The sequence below is a fragment of the Pleuronectes platessa genome, chromosome 1 (genome assembly GCF_947347685.1).
Source record: "Pleuronectes platessa chromosome 1, fPlePla1.1, whole genome shotgun sequence".
Lineage (NCBI taxonomy): Eukaryota > Metazoa > Chordata > Actinopteri > Pleuronectiformes > Pleuronectidae > Pleuronectes > Pleuronectes platessa.
This window is the reverse complement of record NC_070626.1, coordinates 30,115,064-30,142,595: the sequence shown is the minus strand read 5'-3', so window position 1 is coordinate 30,142,595 and position 27,532 is coordinate 30,115,064. Positions and strand designations below refer to the sequence as shown.

At 42.3% G+C, this 27,532-nt stretch overlaps 1 protein-coding gene across 6 annotated transcripts; it reads left to right on the top strand.

The window, feature by feature from the left end:
- The first annotated feature begins 2,077 nt into the window (after nt 1–2,077).
- LOC128442608 (NACHT, LRR and PYD domains-containing protein 12) lies at nt 2,078–27,532 on the top strand. 6 transcript variants are annotated; one of them, XM_053425173.1, is made up of 11 exons: nt 2,078–2,150; nt 2,546–2,697; nt 5,561–7,406; nt 14,675–14,848; nt 15,386–15,559; nt 15,930–16,103; nt 20,581–20,757; nt 21,128–21,304; nt 21,535–21,708; nt 22,089–22,262; nt 23,161–27,532. In XM_053425173.1, exons 2-11 carry the CDS (start codon nt 2,673–2,675, stop codon nt 23,186–23,188), a joined length of 3,123 nt encoding a protein of 1,040 aa, XP_053281148.1. In that variant the 5' UTR covers nt 2,078–2,150; nt 2,546–2,672; the 3' UTR covers nt 23,189–27,532. The 6 variants fall into 6 exon arrangements, with proteins under 6 accessions (XP_053281148.1, XP_053281141.1, XP_053281156.1 ...); XM_053425166.1 differs by having other exon boundaries at nt 2,093–2,150; nt 2,560–2,697; XM_053425181.1 differs by having other exon boundaries at nt 2,112–2,150; nt 2,539–2,697; nt 5,564–7,406.

The following is a 27,532-nucleotide window of genomic DNA, read 5'->3' as shown; positions in this document are numbered from 1 at the left end:
GTCTCACTTTACCCCACCATGAAGCACAAGTTAAGTTTAGTAAATATATTTTAGTGTTATATTACATTATATATGTTTTATTTTTAATGTCACAAACATTGTAGAAAAGCCATCATGCCAAGAAACTACACCAGGAAGACAACCTGGGGCCAAGCACCCCTCGCAGAGATGGAGAGTGCAGCCGCTGAGGCAAGGAAAGAAGTCCTTAAGAAAAGCTGGAAGGGATAGAAATATTGACAAGAAAACCCTCAAAAGATTCATAAAGTAAAGACAAAGGGAAAGTAAAATCAGTAGTTTGGGGTGCAGTAGCTGAGGTAAAGAGAATATTCACAGATGAGATGGACGAGGAGCCAAACACTTGAAACAACTAGCTGACCAGTTCCATGGCCTTGCTCCAGTTAAGTGCCATGAACTGGCATTTGAATCCGCAGAGAAAATCAATATCCCTGTCCCTACCAATTGGACAGAGAAACAATGTGCAGGTAAGCTGGTGTGTGCAAGAGATCACATGAATCATAATAATAATAAATGTGCTAAATTGACCAATCCCCATGAATCTGTTACTAGTCCGATATTAGTGGTTGTCAATCTAGCTGTCGGGATTTTAACTATTACAACGTGTTGTTATGGTAGTTTTAAAGTGGAAAAAATAAGTGTCCCACTTTACCCTGGCTACGGGGTAAAGTGGGACACAGGACCACTTTTTTTTAAAACAATCATATTTTCACTGCCCTTTGTCCTGAAGACAGTCTGATCATTTCCATTGCTAGAACAAATCCTGAATTAATGGGTAATGTGTAAATTTTACTGATACAACAGTTTAGCTCGCCTAGAGGGGAGCAAATGTAAAAAATGTCCCACATTACCCCGCTCTCCCCTACAAGTTATTTACAATTATTGCATTCAACATCTATGAGGGCCCATTTGAGGGTTCAGTATCTTGCCCAAGATTAAACCACCAACCTTTGGTTGGAGGAAGACCACTCTACCCACATATATATATTATATGGTTTGTGTGGAAGAAACATGCTTTAAACCCAATGTGGACTATAGAATCCTCAAATACCGGTATACTGTGGTTATGTGTGATTGTGTGGGGGGGATGCACTGCGTTTATCAAGGAAAATATTCCATTCAGAGATATCACTAAGGGGAAAAAAGAAGAAGAAGAAGAAGAATACATTGTGTTAGAAATATGGACAAAAGAAGGACAGTTAACATCATAAATCACTATAACTCATGCAGGAAACTAGGAATCAATAAACTCAAGCAGATACACAGACAGATTAGGAATAATATATTTTTGCTGTGGGGATTTAAATTCACATAGCACATTCTGGGGAGGGAGAAAGACAGACACACATGGGTAGATAATAGAACAACTATTGGAGGATAGTCATTTAATATGTATTAACAACGGGAGAGGGACAAGGATAGATGTACACACAGTACACTGGATTTGACCCTGGTATCAAGTGAGGTGGCATGGACATGTGAGTGGGAAGTATGGGAAGACTAAACAATTGGAAGTGACCACTACCCAATATTCAGTATTATACACATAGGCTGGGAAGTAGAAGAAAGATCTGTTAGATGAGAAAAGAAGGAGGCGTAAATCCTTCAGTATTATAACCAGAAGAGGAAGAACAGACTTAATCGATGATTCACAGCCCAAAACTCAAATTATTAGGAGAAGACGTTTAAAAGACCAAGTCTGGATGATATTTTTATATTTTTTCTTTTTGTTGATATAAACATATTGTGTGTTCATTCACAGCCTGACACATCCCATGTGTTTGTGCCAACAAATGCACTGTTTCCTCCTGTGAGCGGCTGTTTCACGAAGCTCCACTCCACAGGACAACATGCTAAGTTTCACGTTATAACGTGATACAGATCTTCCCCCTCTAGAGTAAAGAAAACTGTGATTCATTCAATTTAGATGAAACACACTTGTGAAAACATCACTAGGATTATTTTATATTTACTTTCCCAAGATGGATCCTTTCACCGGTCTTACACACTGGAGCTTTAACTGGTCTGTGAGCAACTATCATATCTACACTAAAGAGAGAGAGGAGGAGCCTGAGAACAGGGAAGTGTCAGACTCCATTTTCACTTGGATGAGAAGAAGGAAGAAAAGTGAGCAGGTGAGTGTGAACACAACTTTATGAAAGTTTAACTGTCTCACTCTCACACCTGCTGTTAACATCCGTCTGCTGATCACGCGACTCTAAGTTTGTCAGTTCACACCTGGTGACAGATGTAGTTTCATGTGATCGGATCCCAGAGACAGATGTGAACAGCAGCTGTGGAACAAAAAGCCTTCAAAGGACTAATTAACAGAGTTAACTCACAGTTTTACTTTTTATCTTCATCATGTCTGTTCATCAAGTGTTAAATAACAAAACCTGTTTTCAGAATCATAAGTTACAGTCACCTTATCTGGTGTGTGTGTTTGTGTGTGTGTGTGTCTTCTAGCTTGGTATTTTTTGGGTGTGTTTCTTAAACAGACTTGTTTGTCCTGATTCCTTTGAGCTCACAGTGTTTTCCTCTCAGACTGAAGATGAGGGCGTAAGAGGAGGAAGTGGAGGACAGAGCAGAGTCTCCAGTGTTCAGCTGTGTGTCTCTGAAGAGTGGCTGATCCAAAGATTTTCCTCCAAACTTCAGTAATGAATATGGACCCTCACACACAGAGTAAGAGACTGTTTCTACTGTGACCTGCTCTGAAGAGGAACTAGTTTCCTCTAGTGTGGCCCCTGCATTAGGACACAGCTTCATTGAAGTTGGTGACTTATCTCCAGAGTTGGGCAAGTTACTGAAAATTAGTACTTAGTTACAGTTACTAGTTACTTCTTTTAAAAGTAATTGAATTACTTCACCAGTTACTGTATATCAAAAGTAATTAGTTACTAGGCAAAGTAACTTTTAAGTTACTTATGTTATTTTATTGTGAAAATGTTACATGATTTTATTTTGAAACGGTTCCGGTAGAGTCGCGGACATCCTGTGATGACTACAACGGCGCTACGGAAAAGGTTTATGTTTTTAGCAACCCTCCGAAGAAGCACAATGTCTTACGGTGTCCATGGTTGTTTTAAGGTGTTTCTAAGTTGTTCAAAGTTGTATTAAGGTGTACGGTGTTACAAGGACGGCTCAAATAAACGACCAGAACATCAGTTTAAGTCTCGACCATCTTTCGGGGATCTGCTTCACTTGTCTTCTTGTCTGCAAGTGTTCAGTTTTCTCAAAAGAGAGTAACGCGAGTAACGAACTCATTTAAATTTCAGATATTGTAACTGCGCTACTTGATTTAAAAAAATACTTCATTACATGCTCGTTACCGCTAAAAGTAGTGGAATTACAGTAACGCGTTACTTTGTAGCGCGTTACTCCCAACACTGCTTATCTGTCAGAATCACTCAAATAGCTCAGACCTCCACCAAGAACCAAACCACCTTGAAATCCAATAGAGACTCATTTTTATTTTGATCTGCACCAAATACCACACACTGGTGAACATCAGTCCTCTGAACATGTCTGTGAAAGAGGTGTGATCATAGGTCAGTAGTTTGGAGCCAGTTAGATTATGCAGAGTGTTTCATGGCGAATCAGTAGATGGCGCTATGACACTGAGGTAATATTGACACATACAGCTGTTCAGGCTTCGACTCTAATCATGTGACAGAAGTTTGGTAGTGTTAGGACAATGCACAGTGGAGTTATGACAACATCGTGTCCTTTGGCAAAAGATGATCCTTCGCCGCACCTCAATGTTTACACGGTTTGAAGAAATGTCGAAATTCTGACCATGATCCAATGACTTGACTCAGCTCATTTGAGCTGTATATTGTAAAGCAGCCAGGAGCCGTTCATCAAAGTATAAAACATGTCACTTCCCGTTGCCACCAGGGGGTGCTGTGATTTCAAGTCATAATTTCTGTCTAGATGTCATCATGACAGGCCTCTTGTCTTACATGTCTAGATGGGACTTGATTGGACCATGTACTGTATGTCCGAGATACAGAACCTCGTGTTTTGACGGCGTTTAATCAAACTTGACACCACACCACTGTCACACGGCCTTAAAACCATATGAATATCTTCAGGGAGGGGCTGTTGATACATGTAGTTTGAGTGAGATAGAACCATTAACACTGAAGTTACAGCAATTTAGTGTTTCACAGCGAGTTGTTGAACTTAAATGCCACGCCATTCAAATGGTGCTTGACGAAAAGTCACAGTAATCTTATTCCTACACTATCAATGTCTTGAGACCCATTTGATACAGTTTGACATGGTTGAGGTCAGTGGATGAGGAGGAATACATCCAAGTGTAAGACATGCAAAATCAAACTTTGACGTCATGCCACGGTATCACGGAAAATCGATTTTTTTAATCAGTTTTTATCTCCATCTTGTTGTGATGACACTCATCTGAGTTTGAAGTTGATCTTAAGAAAGCCCTGGGACAAGTACTTCAAAGTAAAAATGTGTAATATGGCCAAAATGGCCACTAAATGCAAAATGGCGGGCTTCCTGTTGCGTTTGCAGCAAGGATAAAGGCTTATGTCATGGGATCTTTGTAGATGTCATCAGGTTGCGACTCTTGTCTTACATGTCTAGTTGGACTCGATTGGACCAATTATGTCCAAGATACAGAAGCTTGTGTTTTGATTTTTGAATAAGATTAGATCTCCATCTTGTTGTGATGACACTCAACAAAATTTTTAGTTGATCTGATGAAATCTCTACGACAAGTACACCAAAGTAAAAATTTGGAATATGGCCAAAATGGCGGGTTTCCTGTTGTGTTTTTTACAATGTTCCTTGAGTTTTTTTTGTGTATCTGGTCATGATACACAACTGTCCTCATTTCCGTGAGGATCAGTGATTACTAAATAAGGGGATTTTCCGTAACAATGATAATGCCTACAATTTCAATAGGGCCTCCCACCATTTCGGTGCTCTGGCCCTAATAATAATCATTTCAATTTAAATAGAGCCTCTCACCATTCGGTGCTCGGGCCCTAATAAACTAGGCAACACACAAACATACTGGGTGAAAACAAAACGTCCTTGACAGAAGTAATGACAGCCTGTGACATGTGAGTTATCAGGAAATGTCTTCACAGAGAGAGGAAAAGGAGTCATGTTCCTGAGGAGGAGCCGTCGTCCTGCTGTGCTTTGTGTCAGGACGTCCTGAAGGATCCAGTCTCCACCAGCTGTGGACACTGTAGACAGTGCATCACCTCATACTGGGACCAGTCTGGTTCTTTAGGAGACTCTTCTTGTCCCCAGTATGGACAAAGATCCAGAACAGGAGCTGGAGCTCAGACAGCCGGTCAGAGCAGCACTGTACATGTGTCTGCTGATGTCTTCACTTCTGACAACAGCACATGTTGTTTTATTTTGTTCCTTCATACAGCATCAACATTTAACATCGTTATAAAAGCACAAAGTTAAAAAGCTTTTATTTTCTGTAGTTTTTCTGTATCTGATGAAAACAATCAACAGTTTCTCAGATTTTCTGTCTCTGACATTGTTTCTTGTCTTTCAGCAGATCGCGGTCTGCAGGAGGTTTTAGATGAACATAAACTCAGTGTGAGGAGGAGATGGGAACATGTGACTGAAGGAACTGATGAAACAGGAAGTAGCACCCTCCTCTTCACTGAGCTCTACATCACAGAGGGACAGAGTGAAGAGGTTAATACTCAACATGAGGTGTGGCAGCTTGAGACGGCTTCCAAGATGAAGATCCTCCAGGACACTCCCATCAGGTGCCACGACATCTTTAAAGCCTCCACTGACCAGCAGAGCAGCATCAGAGTCGTCCTGACCAACGGAGTCGCTGGCGTTGGAAAAACCTTCTCGGTGCAGAAGTTCACTCTGGACTGGGCAGAGGGTTTAGAAAACCAGGATGTGGGTCTGCTTACTGTGCTTTCGTTCAGGGAGCTGAACCTGGTGAAGGACCAGCAGCACAGTCTTCTCACTCTGCTCCATGTTTTCCATCCAGCGTTACAGAAGCTCACGGCAGAGACGCTCGCTGTCTGTAAACCTTTGTTCATCTTTGACGGCCTGGATGAAAGCAGACCTTCTCTGGACTTCAACCACAGGGAGCTTGTGTCTGAGGTCACACAGAGGTCATCAGTCAACGTGCTGCTGACAAACCTCATCCGGGGGAATCTGCTTCCCTCAGCTCTCATCTGGATAACCTCCAGACCTGCGGCGGCCAATCAGATCCCTCCTGCATGTGTTGACAGGGTCACAGAAGTACGAGGCTTTACTGACGCCCAGAAGGAGGAGTACTTCAGGAGGAGATTCAGTAATAAAAAGCTCTGCAGCAGAATCATCTCACACATCAAGACTTCCAGGAGCCTTCACATCATGTGTCAAATCCCAGTCTTCTGCTGGATCAGTGCTACCGTTCTGGAGCACATGTTGACCACAGACCAGAGAGGAGAGCTGCCCAAGACCCTGACTGACCTGTACTCACACTTCCTGCTGGTTCAGACAAAGAGGAAGAACAACAAGTTTGGTGAGAGACATAAGACGACTCCAAAGCAGCTGACGGAGGCTGACAGGGATGTTCTCCTGAAGCTGGGGAGGCTGGCACTTCAACATCTGGAGGAAGGAAACATCATTTTCTACCAAAAAGACCTGGAGCGGTGTGGTCTTAATGTCAGAGAGGCCTTGGTGTACTCAGGAGTTTGTACTGAGATCTTCAGAGGAGAGTATGTGATCGTCCAGAAATCAGTCTACTGCTTTGTTCATCTGAGCGTTCAGGAGTTTCTGGCTGCAGTCTTCATGTTCCACTGTTACACCAAGAGGAACAGAGAAGAACTCAACAACTTCTTGGGAACATATGGAGACACAGAATGTAACTTCTCCCTGGATGAGCTCCTGAAGAGAACCATGGAGAAATCCCTCACCAGTACAAATGGTCATCTGGACCTGTTTGTTCGCTTCCTTCACGGCCTCAGTCTGGAGTCCAACCAGAGAGTCTTAGGAGGCCTGCTGGGTCAGACAGAGAACAATCAAAAGATCATCCAGAGAGTCTTAGGAGGCCTGCTGGGTCGGACAAGGAACAATCCAAAGATCATCCAGAGAGTCATCAACAACCTGAAGGAGATGAAGAGTGATGACATTTCTCCTGACAGAAGCATCAACATCTTCCACTGTCTGACTGAGATGAACGACCACTCAGTTCATCAGCAGATGCAACAGTTCCTGATGTCAAAGAACAGTTCGAAGGAGAAACTATCTGAGATCCACTGCTCAGCTCTGGCCTACATGCTGCAGATGTCAGAGGAGGTTCTGGATGAGTTGGACCTGGAGAAGTTCAAAGCATCAGACCAGGGTCGATGGAGACTGATCCCAGCTGTGAGGAACTGCAGGAAGGCTCTGTGAGTCCAGACATGATCAATAACATGTTCAATCAGTGGAGATGAGTCGTTCTTCAAATACACTCAGTGTTAAATGATTCTCATTGTTTTGGGCAGCATGGTGTTGCAGTGGTCAACACTGTTAGGGCAGCCTTTCTGTGAGGAGGAGGTTCTCCTGGTGTCTGCAGGTTTTCTCTGGGTTCTCCAGCTTCCTTCACAATCCCAAAGACATGTAGATCGGAGTTAGGTTGATTGGAGACTGAGATTCAGTGTCAGCTGAGATTGGCTCCAGGCCCCTAAGACCTCAAAAGGATAAATGGCTACTGGCTGGAGTGTGTGTGTCTGTGTCTGTGTGTATTCATACGAATGTATACTTAATTATATGTATACATTTGGTTTGTATATATACATTCTCATTGTTATCATTTACATATAAAAGCAACTAGATCAGATGTTGAGCGTGAAATCCAAGTGATCACTGTGCTGGAGTTTGCCGTATATTTATATATATATATATATATATATATATATATAAGGTTGGTTAATTTGTGGAAATAACGTGTTAATTATTTTAACGCATTAACTTCGAAAAGCCTCATGACGTCATTACGGTAAGCGTGCTGCGTCATTTCCTGTTTTCTTGCTGCTTGTCGCTCTCTGTATTAGCTCCTCCGCTAAACACATCTGTTTTTCTGTAGCACTACGGCTAAAATCACTGGTCTGTAGTTAAACACCCACACTCATACACAACACAACCCATACTCTATCTTGCTTAGTGATTCTGTGTTCTGTTTGAGCTCACCCTCTTAGCTCTATAGCAGCGATGTCTTCTCTCTCTCCCTGTTGCTCTACTGCTCTCTCTTGTTCCGAGTGTCTAATGTTTACTTACTCCTCTGCCTCCCTTAACAGTAGAGGTACATGTAATAAATGTAGTGTGTTGATAGCGATGGAGGCGAGGCTTAGCGACTTAGAAGCTCGGCTCCGCAGCCTAGAAACTCCATTAGCTGTAGTTAGCCGGCTCCCGCTAGCCGCGGAGTCATGTTGTTTAGCACGTAGCTTAGCCTTAACGAGCAGTCCCCAGACTAGTCCCGTGCAGCCGGGAGCCCAGGGCAGCTGGGTGACGACCCGGAGGGGGCATAGTGCTAGACTTAAAAAGCCCACGATTAAAGAGCCACCAGCTCATGTTTCAAATAGATTCGCTCCACTCAGCGAGGCACCCGCTGATAAACAAACTCTGATTATTGGCGACTCGTTTCTGAGACACGTCAGGTTAGCGACACCAGCGACCATAGTTAATTGTATCCCAGGGGCCAAAGCCGGCGACATCGCATCTAAACTAAAGCTGCTGGCTAAAACTAAACGTAGATACAATAAAATCGTAATTCATGTCGGCAGCAATGACTCCCGGCTTCGTATGTCGGAGGTCACTAAAGTGAATGTTGAGTCGGTGTGTGCTTTCGCAAAAATGATGTCGGACAAAGTAGTTTTCTCTGACCCGCTCCCTAATACAACAGGTCACGACATGTTTAGCCGCATGTTGTCTTTTAACCGCTGGCTTTCGAGGTGGTGTCCTGTAAACGGTGTGGGCTTTATAGATAATTGGCTAACTTTTTTGAGAAAACCTGGTCTTGTTATGAGAGACGGCGTTCATCCCACTTGGGATGGAGCAGCTCTCTTATCTAGGAATAATACTCAGTCTATAACATGACAACCCATAGTTGGGACCAGGAAGCAGAGCTGCAGTGCTAAACACTTCTCTGCGCTCCCTCTGGATCAGTCACACAACCCCATAGAGATTGTGTCTGTCCACCGTCCGATTAAATTATTGAAATTAAACAATAACAGAGCGAGAACTCCACACAATAATCTAATTCAAATTAAAACAAACTCTGAAACAACACAGGAAACCCAGACTTTTAAATGTGGTCTTTTAAACATTAGATCACTGTCAAAAAAGGCTCTTTTAGTTAATGAAATACTCTCTGATTACAACATAGATTTAATGTCCCTCACTGAGACGTGGCTACATCCTGATGAATATGTCAGTCTAAATGAATCTACTCCCCCCAGTCATATCAATTCACAGGTTCCCAGAGAATTTGGACGAGGAGGTGGAGTTGCTGCTATTTTTAACTCCAGTCTATCAATTAACCCTAAACCTAAACTCAGCTACAAATCATTTGAATGTCTGGTTCTTAGTCTGCCACGCCAATCCAGGAAACACCAACAGCCAATCATATTTGCTGTAGTTTACCGTGCTCCCAGGGCTTATACTGAATTTTTAACGGAATTCCCTGAGTTTTTATCAAACTAAGTCCTAAAGACCGATAAAATTATTATTGTTGGTGACTTTAATATACATGTTGACAATAAGAAAGATTGCCGTAGCGTAGCATTTAGTTCAATACTAGACTTAATTGGTTTCAGTCAGTGTGTACACCAACCTACTCATTGTGGTAACCACACACTTGACCTTATATTATCGTACGGTGTCGGAATTGAACATTTAACAGTACTTCCACGCAATCCAGCTCTATCAGACCATAATTTAATAACCTTCGATTTTTCAAAAACTGAATATATGCCAATAATAAAAAACTAATTTTCTAGATGTCTACCTGATAGTGCTGTAGATAAATTTATGGAAATAATTCCAATTACATTTAAACCCGTATTATCCGTAGATATAAAGAACAAATTCTTTAAAAACCCGAGCTCCATTGAGATCGACCACCTCGTTGATAGCTCTGCAGACTCATTACGATTAACATTAGATTCAATAGCCCCTCTAAAAAAGAAAAATGTCAAACATAGTAAATTAGCTCCGTGGTATAATTCTCAGACAAATGAGTTAAAACAATTATCAAGAAAACTAGAAAGGAAGTGGCGCTCCAGTAACCATGTTGAAAACCTCATAGACTGGAAGAATAGTGTTAAAGAATATAAAAAGGCTCTCCACAAAGCAAGAGCCGCCTACTATTCAAAACTAATAGAAGAGAATAAAAACAACCCCAGGTTTCTCTGTCAGCACTGTAGCCAGGCTGACAGAGAGTCACACCTCCCCCGAACCCAGTATTCCTCCATCCCTAAATAGCAATATCTTTATGACCTTTTTTAATGATAAAATTCTAACTATTAGAAATAAAATCAACCATCTCCTGCCCTCAATTGGCACTAATACCCTCCCAACAACAGAGATCTCAGAAACGGCTGAGAATCCTACCCATTATTTAGACAGCTTCTCTCTGATCACCTGTGATCAGCTTACCAAATTAATCTCAGGTTCTAAACCAACAACCTGTATCTTAGATCCCATTCCTACAAAATTACTTAAAGAAATTCTGCCCCTAATTGATAGTTCGTTACTTAACATTATCAATCTGTCATTATCATCAGGTTATGTACCACAGTCTTTTAAAATAGCTGTAATCAAACCCGTACTCAAAAAACCCACTCTAGACCCAGAGGTTTTAGCCAATTACAGACCAATATCTAATCTCCCCTTCATGTCTAAAATCTTAGAAAAAGTGGTAGCCAATCAGCTGTGTGAGTTTCTCCAGGAAAATAATATAAATCAAAACTTTCAGTCGGGGTTTAGAGCCAATCACAGTACAGAGACAGCCTTGGCAAAAGTCACTAATGACCTTTTAATAGCCTCAGATCAGGGACTTGTGTCTGTCCTCGTTCTGTTAGATCTCAGTGAAGCATTCGACACAATTGACCATCAAATTTTATTACAAAGACTCAAACAGTTAATTAACATTAATGGAACCGCCCTTAACTGGTTTAAATCGTACTTTTCTGATCGCTCCCAAGTCGTGCAAATTAATGATTAGTCATCTGTGCGCACCAAAGTTAACCATGGTGTTCCACAGGGCTCTGTGCTCGGCCCAATTTTATTCTCATTATATAGGCTTCCACTAGGAAACATTATCAGGACACACTTGGTAAATTTCCACTGCTATGCGGATGACACCCAGTTATACTCATCAATAAAACCTGAACAAAGTAATCAATTAACTAAACTTCGAGCATGTCTCAAGGACATAAAAACCTGGATGACCCGCAATTTTCTCTTATTAAACTCAGACAAAACAGAGGTTATAATACTTGGCCCCAAACACCTTAGAGATACATTATCTAATGATATAGCTGCGCTAGACGACATTGCCCTTGCTTCCAACAAAACAGTCAGGAACTTGGGAGTGATCTTCGAATCCTGATTTATCCTTTAATGGTCACTCACAAATTTCTAGAACCGCCTTTTTCCACTTGCGTAATATCTCAAAAATCAGACATGTCCTTTCGCAAAAAGATGCAGAAAAACTACTCCACGCCTTTGTTACATCGAGACTGGACTATTGTAATTCATTATTATCAGGCTCCAGCAGTAAGTCGTTAAAGACTCTACAGCTTGTCCAAAATGCCGCAGCACGTGTCCTGACGAGAACAAAGAGAAGAGAGCACATTTCTCCAGTATTAGCATCGCTACACTGGCTTCCAGTTAAATCTAGAATAGAATTTCAAATTCTCCTCCTCACCTTCAAGGCCCTTAATAATATGGCGGTATTTTACCTTAAAGAGCTGTTAGTACCTTATAAACCCACTAGAGCACTCCCAGAATTCAAGCCTACTTGTCGTCCCTAAAGTCTTTAAAAGTAGAGTAGGAGCCAGAGCTTTTAGCCATCAAGCTCCTCTGCTGTGGAATAAACTACCACTTTCAGTTCGGGAGGCAGATACCATCTGTTCGTTTAAGAGTAGGCTCAAAACCTTCCTTTTTGATAAAGCTTATGTTAGAGCTAATTAGTGCGGCAGAACGTTACTAGTTCTATTTTATGACACATGACACACAGAGCTTCTTTTTCCAGCTTCTCCTTCCTCTTCTCCCTCCCTATCCCCCTTCCCCGTAATCCCTTTGCTTTATCACCCGCAGATCCAGGGCCTCTGTGGCCGCACCATGGATTGCGGTTTGTTGATCGCGCACAGGGGGTCGCGGTGGTGGATCCAGTGTGGCGGATTCTGTGTCGTGTGGGCTGATCGTGGTGGTGGTGGCGGACCCTGTGTGGCGGATTCTGTGTCGTGTGGGCTGATCGTGGTGCTGGTGGCGGACCCTGTGTCGCGTTGGCATTGGACCATAGTGTTGTGTCGGTCGTGAACGATTCGTTCGTTTTGAACGAATCCTTACAAGGACTCGGGAGTAACGAGTCCTCTCAAAGAGAGATTCGTTCATTTTCTCGTGGCCGCGCATCGGGACTGTTGCATAGGCTGATGCAGGTCACGTGAAAAAGGATCCAAAGACTCGTATCCGGCAGATGAACGAATCACTGCTCCGAAGACTCTGTTGGCAGAAGAACGAAACACTGATCTGAAGACACGGTCGGGAGGTGAACGATTCCTTCATCTGCCGGGTACGAGTCTTTGGATCATTTTCTACGTGACCTCCATAGGCTCAGAAGAGGAAACAGTTACCTCATCCCCTTTCGCGTGACCGCTGTTAAAAAGCAGCCATGTGTGGCAGATCATATATTTTTTAAGAAAACCTCCTCTATTAAATACAGTAAAACATGACAGTTTGTATGGTTTTAAATTGTCATTTATTGTCACACTGGCATTTAATTACCACGGGAAATAATTACACTGCACTAAACTGTAAGTGTAAATGTAAAGTGAAAATAACAAATAGGGCTGAACGATTAAGATTTAATATGCGATTCTTTTATTTTATCCTCTTTCCCCCCCAAAAAAATAATGAATGATTTAAATATGACCAACACAATATTAGATACTGTACAATATTCTTTCCCACATTTTTATTTGAATGCGGCGTTGTTATAGTCAGTGGATCAGCAGCAGATTAAGCTCTGTGTCCGCGGATGCGGCGGGCCAGCTGGATGTGCTGGCAGCGTGCGGATCAGCAGCTCCGTAGATTCCCGTTCATGTCCGGGTGGACGTGCAGCGGTATGGAGGTGCCGGGCGATTTTCCCGTGCGCTGCCCGCACCGCGGTCACCGGCGAGATGAGCTCGCTCTGTGTGGCCGACACGTCGGCCGAAGACTCTGTGGGCAAATGAACCCGGAGTTGAACAATTCGTTCATCTGCCGGGTACGAGTCTTTGGATCGTTTGCACCCCCCCCCCCCCCCTCCGAAACGAACGAATGACTCAAAAAGAGATTCGTTCATTTTACTGAACGAGATTCAAAGAACTGACACGGTAAAAAGATCCGAACTTCCCATCACTATTGGACCAGGACCGCGGCGGTGGCTCGTGGTGGGTGGCGGTGGACGGTGACTGAGGACTGGAGTGGCGTTCTGGTCTGGATGGTAGATCGAGGTCCTGCTGGTTGCTGACCATGGACTGTGATTGCAGCGGGACTGCTTGGCATGTCATGTTGGGGTTGTCCTTCGGGATGTCTACCCTCATCAAATGCTGCTAGAGACTTTAATCTTTAATCTTGAAGACTTTAATCTTGATGATGTTTTCCTGCACGTGGCATCTATTGCACTTCTGTCCGTCCTGGGAGAGGGATCCCTCACACGTGGCTCTCTCTGAGGTTTCTACGTATTTTTACCCTGTTAAAAGGGTTTTTAGTAGTTTTTCCTTACTCTTGCTGAGGGTTAAGGACAGAGGATGTCACACCCTGTTAAAGCCTTATGAGATGAATTGTAATTTGTGAATATGGGCTATACAAATAAAATTTGTGGCTCCATGAACCCCCCCCCCCCCACTCACTCGCTCAGAGTGACACACGCAGTGAGATCAGAGCTTGGTCTATTTTGACCTCACTCAGGTCATTGTTCAATTTCATAGATCCATAATTATAGTCATGACTAGCGTGAAGCAGCCGCTCAGTGACTTTGTCAAAACTAGAGATGAAATGAGGCCACACATAGGCCCTCTGACTAGATGTGCATGTTACGTACTTAAAGTTGAAGACGCCTGTTGAAGAATATTTCTTCTTTACCCATCCATTAGCAGGTCAGAGATTATTCCCTAGGTCAAACATCATTCCAAAAAGGGAGAGAACTAACGATAAACATATGGATTAGTATTTTTAAAAAGTCTGAGACTAAGGTGTCATAGATGTAAACATGTCATTCTGGTTCATGCCCATGTTAAAAAGATCTATTAGCTGAATATAAGACAAACAATTGCACCAAATCTGAAAGGATTCTATTGAGGAGTTTTTGTTCATGAGACAAAAAGGGGATTTACCAGGGTGAGGGTCACATGATCATGTTTTGTATGAATGTTGTGTTTCCAATTTTAGCAGAAATTTTCTTTGATTACAGACTCAGAGATTGTTACCTATCAGACACTCAATGTGAAGTCGTGGCCTCAGCTCTGAAGTCATACCCATCACAACTGAGAGAACTGGATCTCAGTGACAACGAGCTGCTGGATTCAGGAGTGAAGCTGCTGTGTTCTGGACTGGAGAGTCCAAACTGTCAACTGGAGACTCTGAGGTCCTTAAATCATTCTTCACAAGTCCCAATTTCTTTCTTATTTGGTCACTATTTATTTAAGTTGTCTCAGTTCTGCTCTGCTCACTGTCTCTCAGTCATCTGTCACTCACCCAGCCTGTCAGTCACGTCCACCTCATCAACTCCATTCACCTGCACTCACCTGCTCCTGATCACTAAGAAAGTGTCAGTAAATAACATGTGGACTGAGCCCGAGCACTCGTCCTCCTCAGGTTTTCAAAATAAGACACATTCTTATTGAAACACGTTGGACAGTTGATATGTATAGAAACAAACAGGAAGTGACTGTCAGGAGCCATCCCTACTTTAAACAGTGTTTAATTACACAAACCTGCTCAGTGACCAACACACAGAGAAGAAACTGATGAATGAAACAATGGTCCAACATGTCTGATCTGATATTTATCTTCAGGTCACAGACTGGACTGAGGTCAGCAGCATGTTGAGAGTCTGTGTTGACATGATGACGATCCACAACAGCAGGAGGACACATTTTAATATTCATCTTTTTTTATCCAGGTTGGAGAGCTGCTGTCTGTCAGAGATCAGCTGTTCTTCTCTGCCTTCAGCTCTGAGGTCAAACCCCTCTTATCTGAGAGAACTGGATCTGAGCTACAACAGCCTGCAGGACTCAGCAGTGAAGGAGCTGTGTGGTTTTCTACAGAGTCCAACCTGTCGACTGGAGACTATGGGGTCAGTTCACTGACTGACTTTTGTAGATCTCATATCTATAAAACAGCATTTGTACACAACCTATCTCCCTTAATTATAATTTAACATCATTTATACATAACTTGAATCCATTAATTAATAAATCTGTGACATTTTAAATATTCAGCTACTTGTTAAAAAACTGAGTTTAGTTCTGGATTTCCTAAACTGATCTGCATGACAGAGACCGGGTCCTAATAATCTAATTGTATTGAATCAGGACTCGTTTTTAGTCCAACATGTCTGATTTCATATTTATCTTCCATGTTATGAGTCTGTGCTGACATGAATATTTGTTATTTTCACACATGAACTCAGTTTAATTTACAGTTACGTTGTATCCTTTATTCAGGTTGAACGGCTGCAGACTGTCAGAGATCAGTTGTTCTTCTCTGGCTTCAGTTCTGAGGTCAAACCCCTCTCATCTGAGAGAACTGGATCTGAGCGATAACAACCTGCAGGACTCAGGAGTGAAGGATCTGTGTGGTTTTCTACAGAGTCCAGCCTGTCAACTGGAGACTCTGAGGTCAGACATCATGTGTTATTGTTAAAGGTTCAGTGTGTAGAATTTGAGACATCTAGTTGTGAAGTGTTAAGATGTAGCTGAACAGCCCTTACAATTTGTTTTACATCAGGCGTTATCGCTATAAATCATGATCTAATTTAAATAACCAGAAAATAACTTTTGCACATTTGTGTTTTGTACAGTGTTTTTCTTATTTGCAGACGTTAAAAAACGATTTTTAATTGCGCGTAAAATTATCCTGTGCCAACGCACTTTACATAAAACGTTTCATACAGACCACTATGCGGAAAATTAATTAATAATTATAATAATTTATTAATTAACATATTTTTTTATTGTGAGGCGCATTACGCCAATGGTCATCAAGTGACTCTGCTCCTCTGATGTTTTCTAATCACTCACACTTAGAACTGATCTTTATAAAAACCTGCTGAATTTATATATTATTCGATGATGTACTGACTCCAGCTGGTTCCGTAATTTAAGCCTATTCGTAGCCTAATCTAAGAAGTAACTTGCTGCACAGTCTTTTTGGAAAGCTCGTAGCCCCAAGAGCTAGTGTAACCCTTATTAATGTCTCCCTTATTATAAAAGTAATAATATAGATAAACTTGAAATATATAAATATGCATTAAAATGTATACTAAATAAATAAATAGTCCACATTAATGTTGCCCTCATTAAATATTAATAATATAGATACATATTAAATAAATAAATATAACAATGTATTGTAAATGTATAAATAGATAAATAGTCCATTAAATTAATAAATAAGTGAAACTGGTTAAAATCATTACATGTCAATAACTTACAGTCAGTTAAAACCCATGTTAACGATTTAATGGAGAAATATTTAAAAGTCTGGTGACTAAAAAGTGATCCTTTCCCTTTAAAGACGCTTTCCCTTTAAGGGAATTGGCCCTCCGCAGGTTACAGGAAGTGGAGGGACATGAAAGAACAGAAAAAGGGAAAATAAGAGGGAACACGCGAGACTGTGAGAGGAAAAAGAAAAAGGAGAGATAGGGAGAAGTTTGACTGCTGAAATCAAGTGTAAAAAGATATGTGAAGACCTGAAAGGAATACCAAAAGTTTGTTTAAAAGTGCATTGCATACTCGAAGAGGTTCTGTGATCAGGCGAACCTGTGAGGAGCCACTGCCCGGATTGGACTTTGGATACTCACTGCTAGAGTGGTAGGAGTATCGGTATTTTCTTTATATTTTTTAATTGAACTGAATGGACTTCAGGCGGATCTTTATTATTTATTTTGAATAAAAGACAATCACAACGAACTCACAAGAGACTAAGGGAAGAAGAGTGAGCTCCACTCACCTGAACCCTCCTTTATTGTTTAAATTATGTGTATACATGTTTATTAAGTTTATTATGTTTATAATATATTTTATTTATTGTCTTTTTGTCGAAGTGTGTTTAGTAAGGGGCCGGCAGTAAATTAAAAGTACCTGGTCTCTAGCTTATTTTTATCTTTTCACCCCAGTCCTTAGAAGCTAGAACTAGTCCAGTATTTGGTGTATTAGAGGCAAATGCTACACTAGCCTTCTAGCTAGCTACCTTCTTCCAACTGCAGCTAGCCCTTTTCTCCTTAACACCTGCCTTTACATCTTCAATCATCCACTGTGTTGTAACAAATAAAACACCAGCACTTGAATAGTATTCTGTGCTGTCCCTGTCTACATTGTGTACTGTTCGTTTTGTTTGGAACCATTGCCTAGCACAGCCTTATTCATTATTCGTGTGCAAGTCGCTCACAGCCAGACATACAAACACACTCACAAGACCACAACGTTGCAATTACAACTTTATTAACATCACACACACTGTATCAGCAAACAACTATGGACAAGTTTCTGATTCGTAAAAGTCAGGCAACCGATGCGCCAGTTGTGAAGAAGCAAAAGCTTCGCAAATATGACGAGAGCTTTTTGCAGTTTGGTTTCATCTTCACCGGCACGACTGAGCAACGTCCTCAGTGTGTTTTGTGTGCCGAGGTGCTGGCAAATGATAGCATGAAGCCATGCAAATTAAAAAGGCACCTCGACACCAAGAAAAGCCTGTGGACGTCTTTAAATGTAAACTCAGCGCAATACCTATGTCAAATGACACTGTGTCACGCCCAATATCAGAAATGTCTAGTGATATCAAAGAGCAACTAATACACTACATTGAAATCAGTCCTTACTATGCACTGCAGCTGGACGAATCCACTGACATCGCTGGACATGCCCAGCTTATCACTTACGTTAGGTATGTGCGGGAAAAGGAAATTGATGAGGACATCCCGTTTTGCCGGCCTCTTCAGAACCGTACAGAGGAGGCAATCATTAATGACCTTGACTCCTTCATCCAAGAAAGTGTATTGGCCTCTGCACAGATGGAGCGCGGTCGATGACAGGGCGTGAGCGTGGCTTCGTAGCTCGCGTCCAGCAAGTTGCTCCACTTGTGCAATGGACACACTGCATGGTCCATCGCGAGGCACTTACTGCCAAGACAATGCCACCGATCTTCGAGTCAGTGCTTCACCAGGCCGTGAAAATAATTAACTATATTAAAGCTCGTCAACTTAACTCCAGTTTGTTTGGGGTCCTCTGCCAGGAGATGGGGTCAGGGCACGAACAGCTGTTGCTGCACATTGAAGTTCGCACATTGAAGTGACTGAAAGTCAAACAGATCTGGCGAAGTACCTGGATGATGCCATGTTGCTTGCCTCCCTCTCCTATTTGGTGGATATTTTTGACCAGCTGAATGGCCTTAACCGTTCTTTGCAAGGCCGCGAATCTAACGTTCAGCTCCTCGCTGATAGAGTGAATGCCTTCATGCAAAAAATTGCTCTCTGGCATGGTCGCATCAGTTTTGGAAACTGCGACATGTTTACCAGCCTTGTAGACTTCATTGCCGATGCATGTGGCACTGATTTGTCCTCTCTCCTCCAATCAGCTGCTGATCAACTTTCAGCGCTGAAGAATCAGTTTGGGTCCTATTTCAAAGTGGACTACCGTTCATTCGCCTGGGTTCGGGATCCATTTCTCTGCTCAGCAGACGAGCTGTCAATAGACATGCAAGAGCAGGTTATTGAGCTGAAGAGTGACAGTAGACTAAAGTATCTGTTTACCACCTCCCCTCTTTCGTCATTCTGGGTAGCAATGTGTAGTTGAGGGCGGGGGGGGGGGGCCCAACTACCCCTAACCAGCTTTGGGGGGGACTTTCAACTGGTCAAACTGCTGCTCAGATCATCCCCACTTCGAGAAAACATGATCATAAAACTGCTCACCCTCTTCACACATCAACTGTAGAACATGGTCAGAAATGTGGGTCTCACATTTTCTTGAACTGAAGCAGCAGCAGGATATTGTCCGGGTCCGACTTGCTCACAGCAAGAGGAACATTTGGGAACATTCAGGCGAAGGGCGGAGCTAAAACACATATCTCCGTGATAACCATGGTTACATTAAGTTATGTGAAGTTACATGTTCACTGGAGCTAGTGACGTCTCCAGGTGTCGTACATGTGAACATAGTCGGCCCTTATCACCAAAAGCTGTTGAATCTCCTCGTGTTTCCAAGTTGACGTCTTCGTCTTCTACGATGTTTGGCTCCTCTTCTTCATCCTGAGATATTTGTGTTCTTACACTTTCACGCTCGTCACGGGTTTGTTTCACCAACACGGGACATTTGCCTGCTCTATTCTCACATGGACTCACCCAGAAACTTTATTAGGAGGCTGCAGGAAAAGTTCCAGAAAATGTCCAGAATAACTTGACTAAGACTTTAATGCAGATTTGAAAACAGAGACAGTGATGTTTAGTCAAGTTCATTTGTTTTCACACATGGACTCAGTTTAATTAACGGTGAAGTTTAATCCTTTATACTTGATACTAGTCTTCTCTAGACTGGACGACTATAACTCCCTCCTCTCTGGAATAAGCCAAAAATCACTCTCCTGCCTCCAACCAGTTCAGAGGTCAGCAGCTTCTCATTGGTATTAAAGGGCAACATCAGATCTCCCTGATCCTCGCTTCTCTCCATTGGCTCCCTGTCTGTTTAAGAAATTATTTTAAGATTTTACAGATCCCTTTTAAAGCATCTGGCCCAAAACTACATCACACAATTATTGATCCAGAATGTTCCTGCGTGCAGCCTTAGATCCTCAGGTGGATCCTGCTGTTCCAAAGTCCAGGTTGAAAACTATACCGTGACAGTGCTTTTACAATAAGGGCCCCTCGGCTTTGGAACGGCCCCCTGAGGAGACAAGGCGGAGTCAGTGACTTATTTTAAATCACTTCTGTGTTTTTATCCTTTACACATTTTTTTACTTGTTCATTTACCTCTAATGTAATTTTACTGCTCTTATGGGTTCAAGTTTTTATTTACTTTTTTTGCTTCGCTGACAAAGCACTTTGTAAACTCTGTTTTTAAAGTACTATATCAATAAAGTGTATTATTATTATCCTTTATCCAGGTTGGGGAACTGCAGACTGCCAGCTATCAGCTTTTCTTCTCTGGCTTCAGCACTGAGGTCAAACCCCTCTCATTTGAGAGAACTGGATCTGAGTAGAAACATCAACCTGCAGGACTCAGGAGTGAAGGAGCTGTGTGGTTTTCTACAGAGTCCAACCTGTCGTCTGGAGACTCTGTTGTCAGTTCACTGACTGACTTTTGTAGATCTCACATCTATAATACAATATTATTTCCCAAATTATCATATTTTATTCTAATTTAATATAATTCCTCTTTATACACAATTTGAATCTGTTCATTAACTAATCTGTGACATTTAAAATATTCAGCTACTTGTTAAAAAACTGAATTTAGTCCTGGATTTCCTAAACTGATCTGCAGGACAGAGACCGGGTCCTAATAATCTAATTGTACTGAATCAGGACTCTTTTATAGTCAAACATGTCTGATTTATATTTATCTTCCATGTTATGAGTCTGTGCTTGTGTGAATATTTGTGTGATATTTTAGTTAGTTTAATTTACAGTTAAGTTTTATTCTTTATCCAGGTTGATTTACTGCAGACTGTCAGAGATCAGCTGTTCTTCTCTGGCTTCAGCTCTGAGGTCAAACCCCTCTCATCTGAGAAAACTGGATCTGAGTGAAAACTACAACCTGCAGGACTCAGCAGTGAAGGAGCTGTGTGGTTTTCTACAGAGTCCAACCTGTCGACTGGAGACTCTGAGGTCAGACATCATGTTTTAATATTAAAGGTTAAGTGTGGTGACATCTAGTGGTGATGTATTATGTTGCAGCTCAACATTCCCCCCTCATTTATCTCTATTGTCATTTTACTGCTTTTATGGGTTTAATTTTGTATTCACCATTCTTGCTTTGCTGTCAAAGCACTTTGTAAACTTGTTTTTAAAAAGTTCAATGTCAATAAAGTTCCTTATTATTATTATTATTTATCCAGGTTTGAGCGCTGCAGTCTGTCACAGATCAGCTGTTCTTCTCTGACTTCAGCTCTGAAGTCAAACCCCTCTCATCTGACAGTACTGGATCTGAGAGGAAACAACGTGCAGGACTCAGGAGTGAAGGAGCTGTGTGGTTTTCTAAAGAGTCCAACCTGTCAACTGGAGGGTCTGGGGTCAGTTCACTGACGGACATTTGTAGATCTCACATCTATAATACAGCATTTTATACCCATTGATCTCATTTAATTCTAATTTAACATAATTCCTCTTCATACATAACTTGAATCCATTCATTAATTAATCTGTGACATTTTAAATATCAGCTACTTGTTAAAACACATTTGAGTTTAGTTCTGGATTTCCTAAACTGATCTGCAGGACAGAGACCGGCTCCAATTAATCGATTTGTACTAAATCAGGACTAGTTTTTCATCCAATATGTCTGATTTCATATTTATCTTCCATTTTATGAGTATGTGCTAACATAAATATGTGTGTTATTTTCACACATGAACTCAGTTAAATTTACAGTTAAGTTTTATCCGTTATCCAGATTGGATCACTGCAGTCTGTCAGAGATCAGCTGTTCTTCTCTGGCTTCAGCTCTGAGGTCAAACCCCTCTCATCTGAGAGAACTGGAACTGAGAGGAAACAACCTGCAGGATTCAGGAGTGAAGAAGCTGCTTGATCTGAAGCAGACTTCAAGCTGTCGACTGGAGATTCTTAGGTCAGTAGATGGTTGGAGTCAGTCCACGCTGCTTTCATCAGTATTTACTGAAGACAGTCAGTATCACACTACAGATCCAGGGTCTGTGCTACCAAGCAGGATTTGTGGTTATCAGGTTAACTTCAGGTTTAGTTTTTTCAGTTCTACGAAGCTCGTCCACTTCTTAACGGAGGTAAATCACCATGGTAACTTCTGATGAACAGCTAACCTGCTCCAGGTTAAGTTGGAGATCAACCCGTATAGAAGCTCCGCCCACTGACCACAGTTACTCTACACTGTTGTGTGGTGCACACTCTCCTTAAAGGGACGGATAAGGGAAGTTTAAATCAACTTCTGGTTGGTTCAGTTGATCTCTAACTCACCCAGAACATCTCAATCTCTCCAGACTCATCCTGTCACCAAAACACCAGATGACCTCAGTCAGCTTCCTGGACAGAGGTCCATGTGTTTTTATTGAGTAGTGAAGTCAGAGGTTTCCCCCAAAGTGTGTCCTCAGAGTCAGTGTGTGTCATCAGAGTCAGTGAGTGTTCTCAGAGACAGTTTGTGTCCTCAAAGACATTGAGTGAGACAATGTGTGTCCTCAGATACAATGTGTGTCCTCAGAGTCAGTGTGTGTCCTTGGATTATGTTCACATGCTCCCACAGTGAAACATGGCTTCACCTGTAACAGCAGTAAATCCACCTGTCAGGTGTCCACCCTGCACTTTGACATGCAGAGGACACACACTGAGCTCTTAGCGTGTTCATTCCAACACGTGAACATGAAGCAGAGAGGAAGCTGCTCCACCTCTGAACAGGACTGAAGTCCCTGCTGCTCTTTCTACTGGATGTGCTGCATCACTGACTCACAGCTGATGAAGTGAGTATCTGTAACACTGATGTCTTCTTCTCTCAACAGGTGGGAGGGAACTTTGTTTGAAGAGTGAAGAGGACAATTTGTATGGACGGACGCTGAGCTGTGTCCTGAGGATCCAGAGGCTGAAGCAGCAGCAGCTTGTGTGTAGAGCGGCTCTGACTGGGCCTTGTTGCTGGGAGGCAGAGTGGAGACAGAGCTCCAGAGGAATCAGAGGAGGTGAGCTGCTCTGAGATCAGCTGTCACACAGTGTCCAGTCCACCATCCTCCCTTTGTGTTCCTGTGGATGTGACACAGCATCATCAGTGGATCTGCTGCTGCTTTGTCCTTTGACTCAGTGTCTACAGACACACTCACGCTCCTCCACCTCCTCCACTCTTTTATTCACTCACATATTCTGAACAGAAACACACTACACTAAGACATAACTGCAGATCAACACTTTTCTAAATCTGTATTGAGTGAATTTGCAGAATCTTTTTCGATCTCTTCCCTCCATTCACGATCTTTACCACTTGTCCTCTTGAGTGCAGCAGGGGGAGCTGAAGCCGATCCCAGCTGACATTGGGTGGGAGGTGTGGTGCGCCTCGGACAGGTCACCAGTCCGTCACAGGGCCGACAAACAACCATTCACACTCATATTAACACCTACACTCGATGTAAAGTCTCCAATTTACCCAACCCCTAATCAAATTTTTTCAAATCAAAGTTTATTGTCTCATGCACCAATGACAGCGTCCTCAGAGCAGTTCAATTCTTATGACATGGCAGGCAACATCTACGCAGACTTTACAAAATAGAAAAAATAACATACTTATGAAACATATCATATAACATATCATCGTAACATATAACATAACATCGTAACATATAACATAGTCAAGTGAAGTTTACAGGGTGAAGGAGTGGGGAATATTAAATTAAGTAATATGAATATATGTATAACATAGTCAAATCAAAGTTAAATGAAGCAGCAGTTTACAGGGTGAAGAAGTGGGGAATATTAAATAAGATGAGTATATATGAAGTAAGTGTATTTGTATGATTCAGGGAGCAGATTGTACATGGTGAATTTTCAGAGGGTAGAAAAAAAACATACTATGTAACATAACATATAACATCACATCATAACATATAACAAGTCAACTGAAGCAGTAGTTCACAGGGTGAAGGAGTGGGGAATATTAATTTAAATAATATGAATATGAATATATGTATACATATAACATAGTCAAGTCAAAGTCAAATGAAGCAGCACTTTACAGGGTGAAGGAGTGAGTAATATTAAATTAAATAATATGAATATATGTATAACATAGGCAGATCAAAGTCAAAATGAAGCAGCAGTTTACAGGGTGTAGAAGTGGGGAATATTAAATAAAATGAATATGAATATATGTGGAGTAAGTGTATTTGTATGAGTGTGGGAGCAGAATGTACATGGTGACTGTTCAGGGGGTCAGTGTTGATTGTTCAGAAGCCTTACTGCCTGGGGGAAGAAGCTGTTTGTGAGTCTGGTAGTCCGTATCGTCTGTGGATCTGTTAGGGCGGTATGCAAATTGGAAGGGGTCAAGGGTTTTGGGAAGGGTTGAACAGATGTGGGTTTTGACCAGCCGCTCGAAGCACTTCATGATGGTGGAGGTCAGTGCTACATGGCGGTAGTCGTTTAAGCAGGTGATGGATGTTTTCTTGGGTATGGGGATGATGGTGGCCTGCTTGAAGCAGGTGGGGATCTGCATGTGTTTGCGAGATGAAGCCGCAGCACCTGGAGGAAACACGTGGAGAACAATCAGACTCACACAGGAAGATCCCATCTGAACCGGGATTCAAACCAGGAACCTTCGGGCTGTGAGGCGACAGTGCCAACCACCGCGCAGCCCCAAAGTCTTGCCCTTCGTTTCCAATTGTGTTTATTCACATGAAGAATGTGTTTAATGAAATGACACAACACCAACATAATATATAAACCCTCTGTAAAGAGTCACATATAGTGTATTTAACTTTAAACTTTACTTAAAAATGGGGCGTTTTCATTTCTGCATCAGGTGCAAAGCAGTGGTTGCTTTTCTACTTTTGACCCAGTCAAAGTCTTTATATTCAGTCTATGAGTCAAACACATGGATCATTTCCTCTGTGACAAACCAGATGTAACGAGAAGAAAAACATCTCAGAGAGAAAAGTTCTGTTGTTTCTACTTGTCTCTGCTTTAATATGGCGACGCCTGCGAGCTAGTTCTGGCAGGCAACTCGAGCTGCGCTGCGCCAATCACGTGACATACATCATGTGACATACATCATGTGATATACCTCAATCTCCACAACCATCTATAATACACACCCACCTTATCAGGTGGTCTATTTAACCAGAGAGACATTTCCCATCAACCCCTCTTGCTCGCACTGCTGCTGCAGTATGGCTACCTGTTGCTACAGCGTCTCAGCGTTGACCAAGTGACCGTTGTTCCTCCGTGGGTCGTTGTCTCTCTCAATCCGAGTGATTCCTCCTCCGAAAAAGTTCGCTTTATTTCTGAAATTTCGGCTCAGTCCTTCAAGATTCACTACGTGTGAATCGGACGTCAAGCGTCTGCGCCACGACTCCCGCGGGCCTCTCAGCGCGCACCACATCCTGGAGGAGCTGCGCACCCGAAGCGTTTAATTCATCCGGTCTGAGCCACGAGTTAGTTTCAACTACTTCTTGACTGAAGGCGGCTCCGCGAGGCCGAACAAACGCTGGTGGCAGCGTCACTGACGGCAGCTTCGCTGACGGATTCTTCCCGGGACATCTCTGCTCGACCAACTTCTCCCTCACCGCGGGATGTTGTCCCTCGGAGGCAGAGGAAGCGCGCCTGGATCCGCTGGGGCTTTCATCCTGTCTCCTCTGCTGAATGAAGTCTGCACTGAACGTTATGAATGAAACAATTCAGTCTCGAATCACACGCCATCTTCCCTGCACGTGATGTAAACAAAGCTACGGTACCGGCTCGTGCTATAGTACTTCCTGGTACGTCACTCCAGCAGGATTGTGGGAGTTGTAGTCCAATCTCCAGCCATGGGTTTGAAGCTCCTGTCTCCTGACAACAGTACCTTTCCCAAAGGAATCAAATGCTAGCAGGTAATATGTTTTGTTATTCCGGAAACTTTCAATTATATAATATAATATATATGTGGGTGGAGTGGTCTTCCTCCAACCAAGGGTTGGGGTTCAATCTTGTGCAGGGTGCTGGGCCCTCAGGTGGGCCCTCATAGATGTTGAATGCAATAATTGTAAATAACTTGTATATATGACTTTCTTATGACTTCTGGCATGCGATGATTTCGCAACGGACGTGCCATGTGCTATATTTATCGCATTGCACATGCCCGAGTTTCAGGGATAGGAAGGGAGCGAGATGGCTCACTCCTCAGCTACTTCCATCAGCACCTCCGGTTAAACAAAGTTTATTACAGCTGCGCGAATAACACGCACATGAGGTAACTAACGAATGATCGAATATTAAATTCGCGGGCAACTATTTTGTCTTCGGATTGTCAACTACAATCTGGTGCACTTTGAGGAAGTGCACCAGAAAATTCTGGACATCCTTCATTGGATGTGAGAGAGTGGTGGTTTACTGTTGTGTCAAGACACCACAACACTTCTGTGCGCAGCGTGTCGTAAGGCCTGCATGATTATGACCAAAATCATAATTACGATTATTTAGATCAATATTAATATCATGATTATTTATACATTTTAGGAACAATATATTTTTATAGCATTTTCATGTTTAAAGGCACAAGAACACTGCTTCACTTCCATGTTGTGCTACATTCCAGCTAATGTACACATCTTTCATTAGGTCCTGGGCAATCGACTCTCCTGTCGGTTCTTATGGGAAAAAATGACGTCTGTAAGCATCGACTCTTCATTGCAAATTACAATCAATGCAGTGAATTGTCAGGGACATGTACGGCTCCATTGTTGTGCTTGATCATTGCTCACAGTATTTATTGGACACATGTCTTTGGCCAAATGAAATGCGATCGCATCAGTTATTCCAGTGTGTCTTCGGGAAGGGGATGGATACGCTGTCGCACCATGCATGGTCGTTTATGGTTTTCTCTGTTGACGTTGGACATGGACGGAGATTCAGGGAGGTAATGTTAGTTTTGGCCTTGATGCACTTGTTGTACTATGGTTTGTGGGTCGTTTTTTCAGGTGGTTAAACAAGGTAGTTGTATTGCTATGCGGCGCAAACACAACTCTAAACGCACTCTGGCATGATTTGTTCTTGGTTATCATCACTTGCCCTAAATTCCAAAACTACCATACAACGGTTGATGATCCTTTTCGAAGGACTAGCTCCTCGCCTTCTGCTCCTGATAATTGATTTACCTTTCACACGACACCGTGATTGGCTACTCTCTGTCTCTACTCT

Excerpts from the sequence above, each read along its gene's own strand:
- LOC128442608 (XM_053425173.1), top strand. The coding sequence starts at position 2,673 with ATGAATATGGACCCTCACACACAGA. Across the intron at positions 14,849-15,385 it reads TGTCAACTGGAGACTCTGAG|GTTGGAGAGCTGCTGTCTGT; the intron begins GTCCTTAAATCA and ends TTTTTTATCCAG. Across the intron at positions 21,709-22,088 it reads TGTCAACTGGAGGGTCTGGG|ATTGGATCACTGCAGTCTGT; the intron begins GTCAGTTCACTG and ends TCCGTTATCCAG.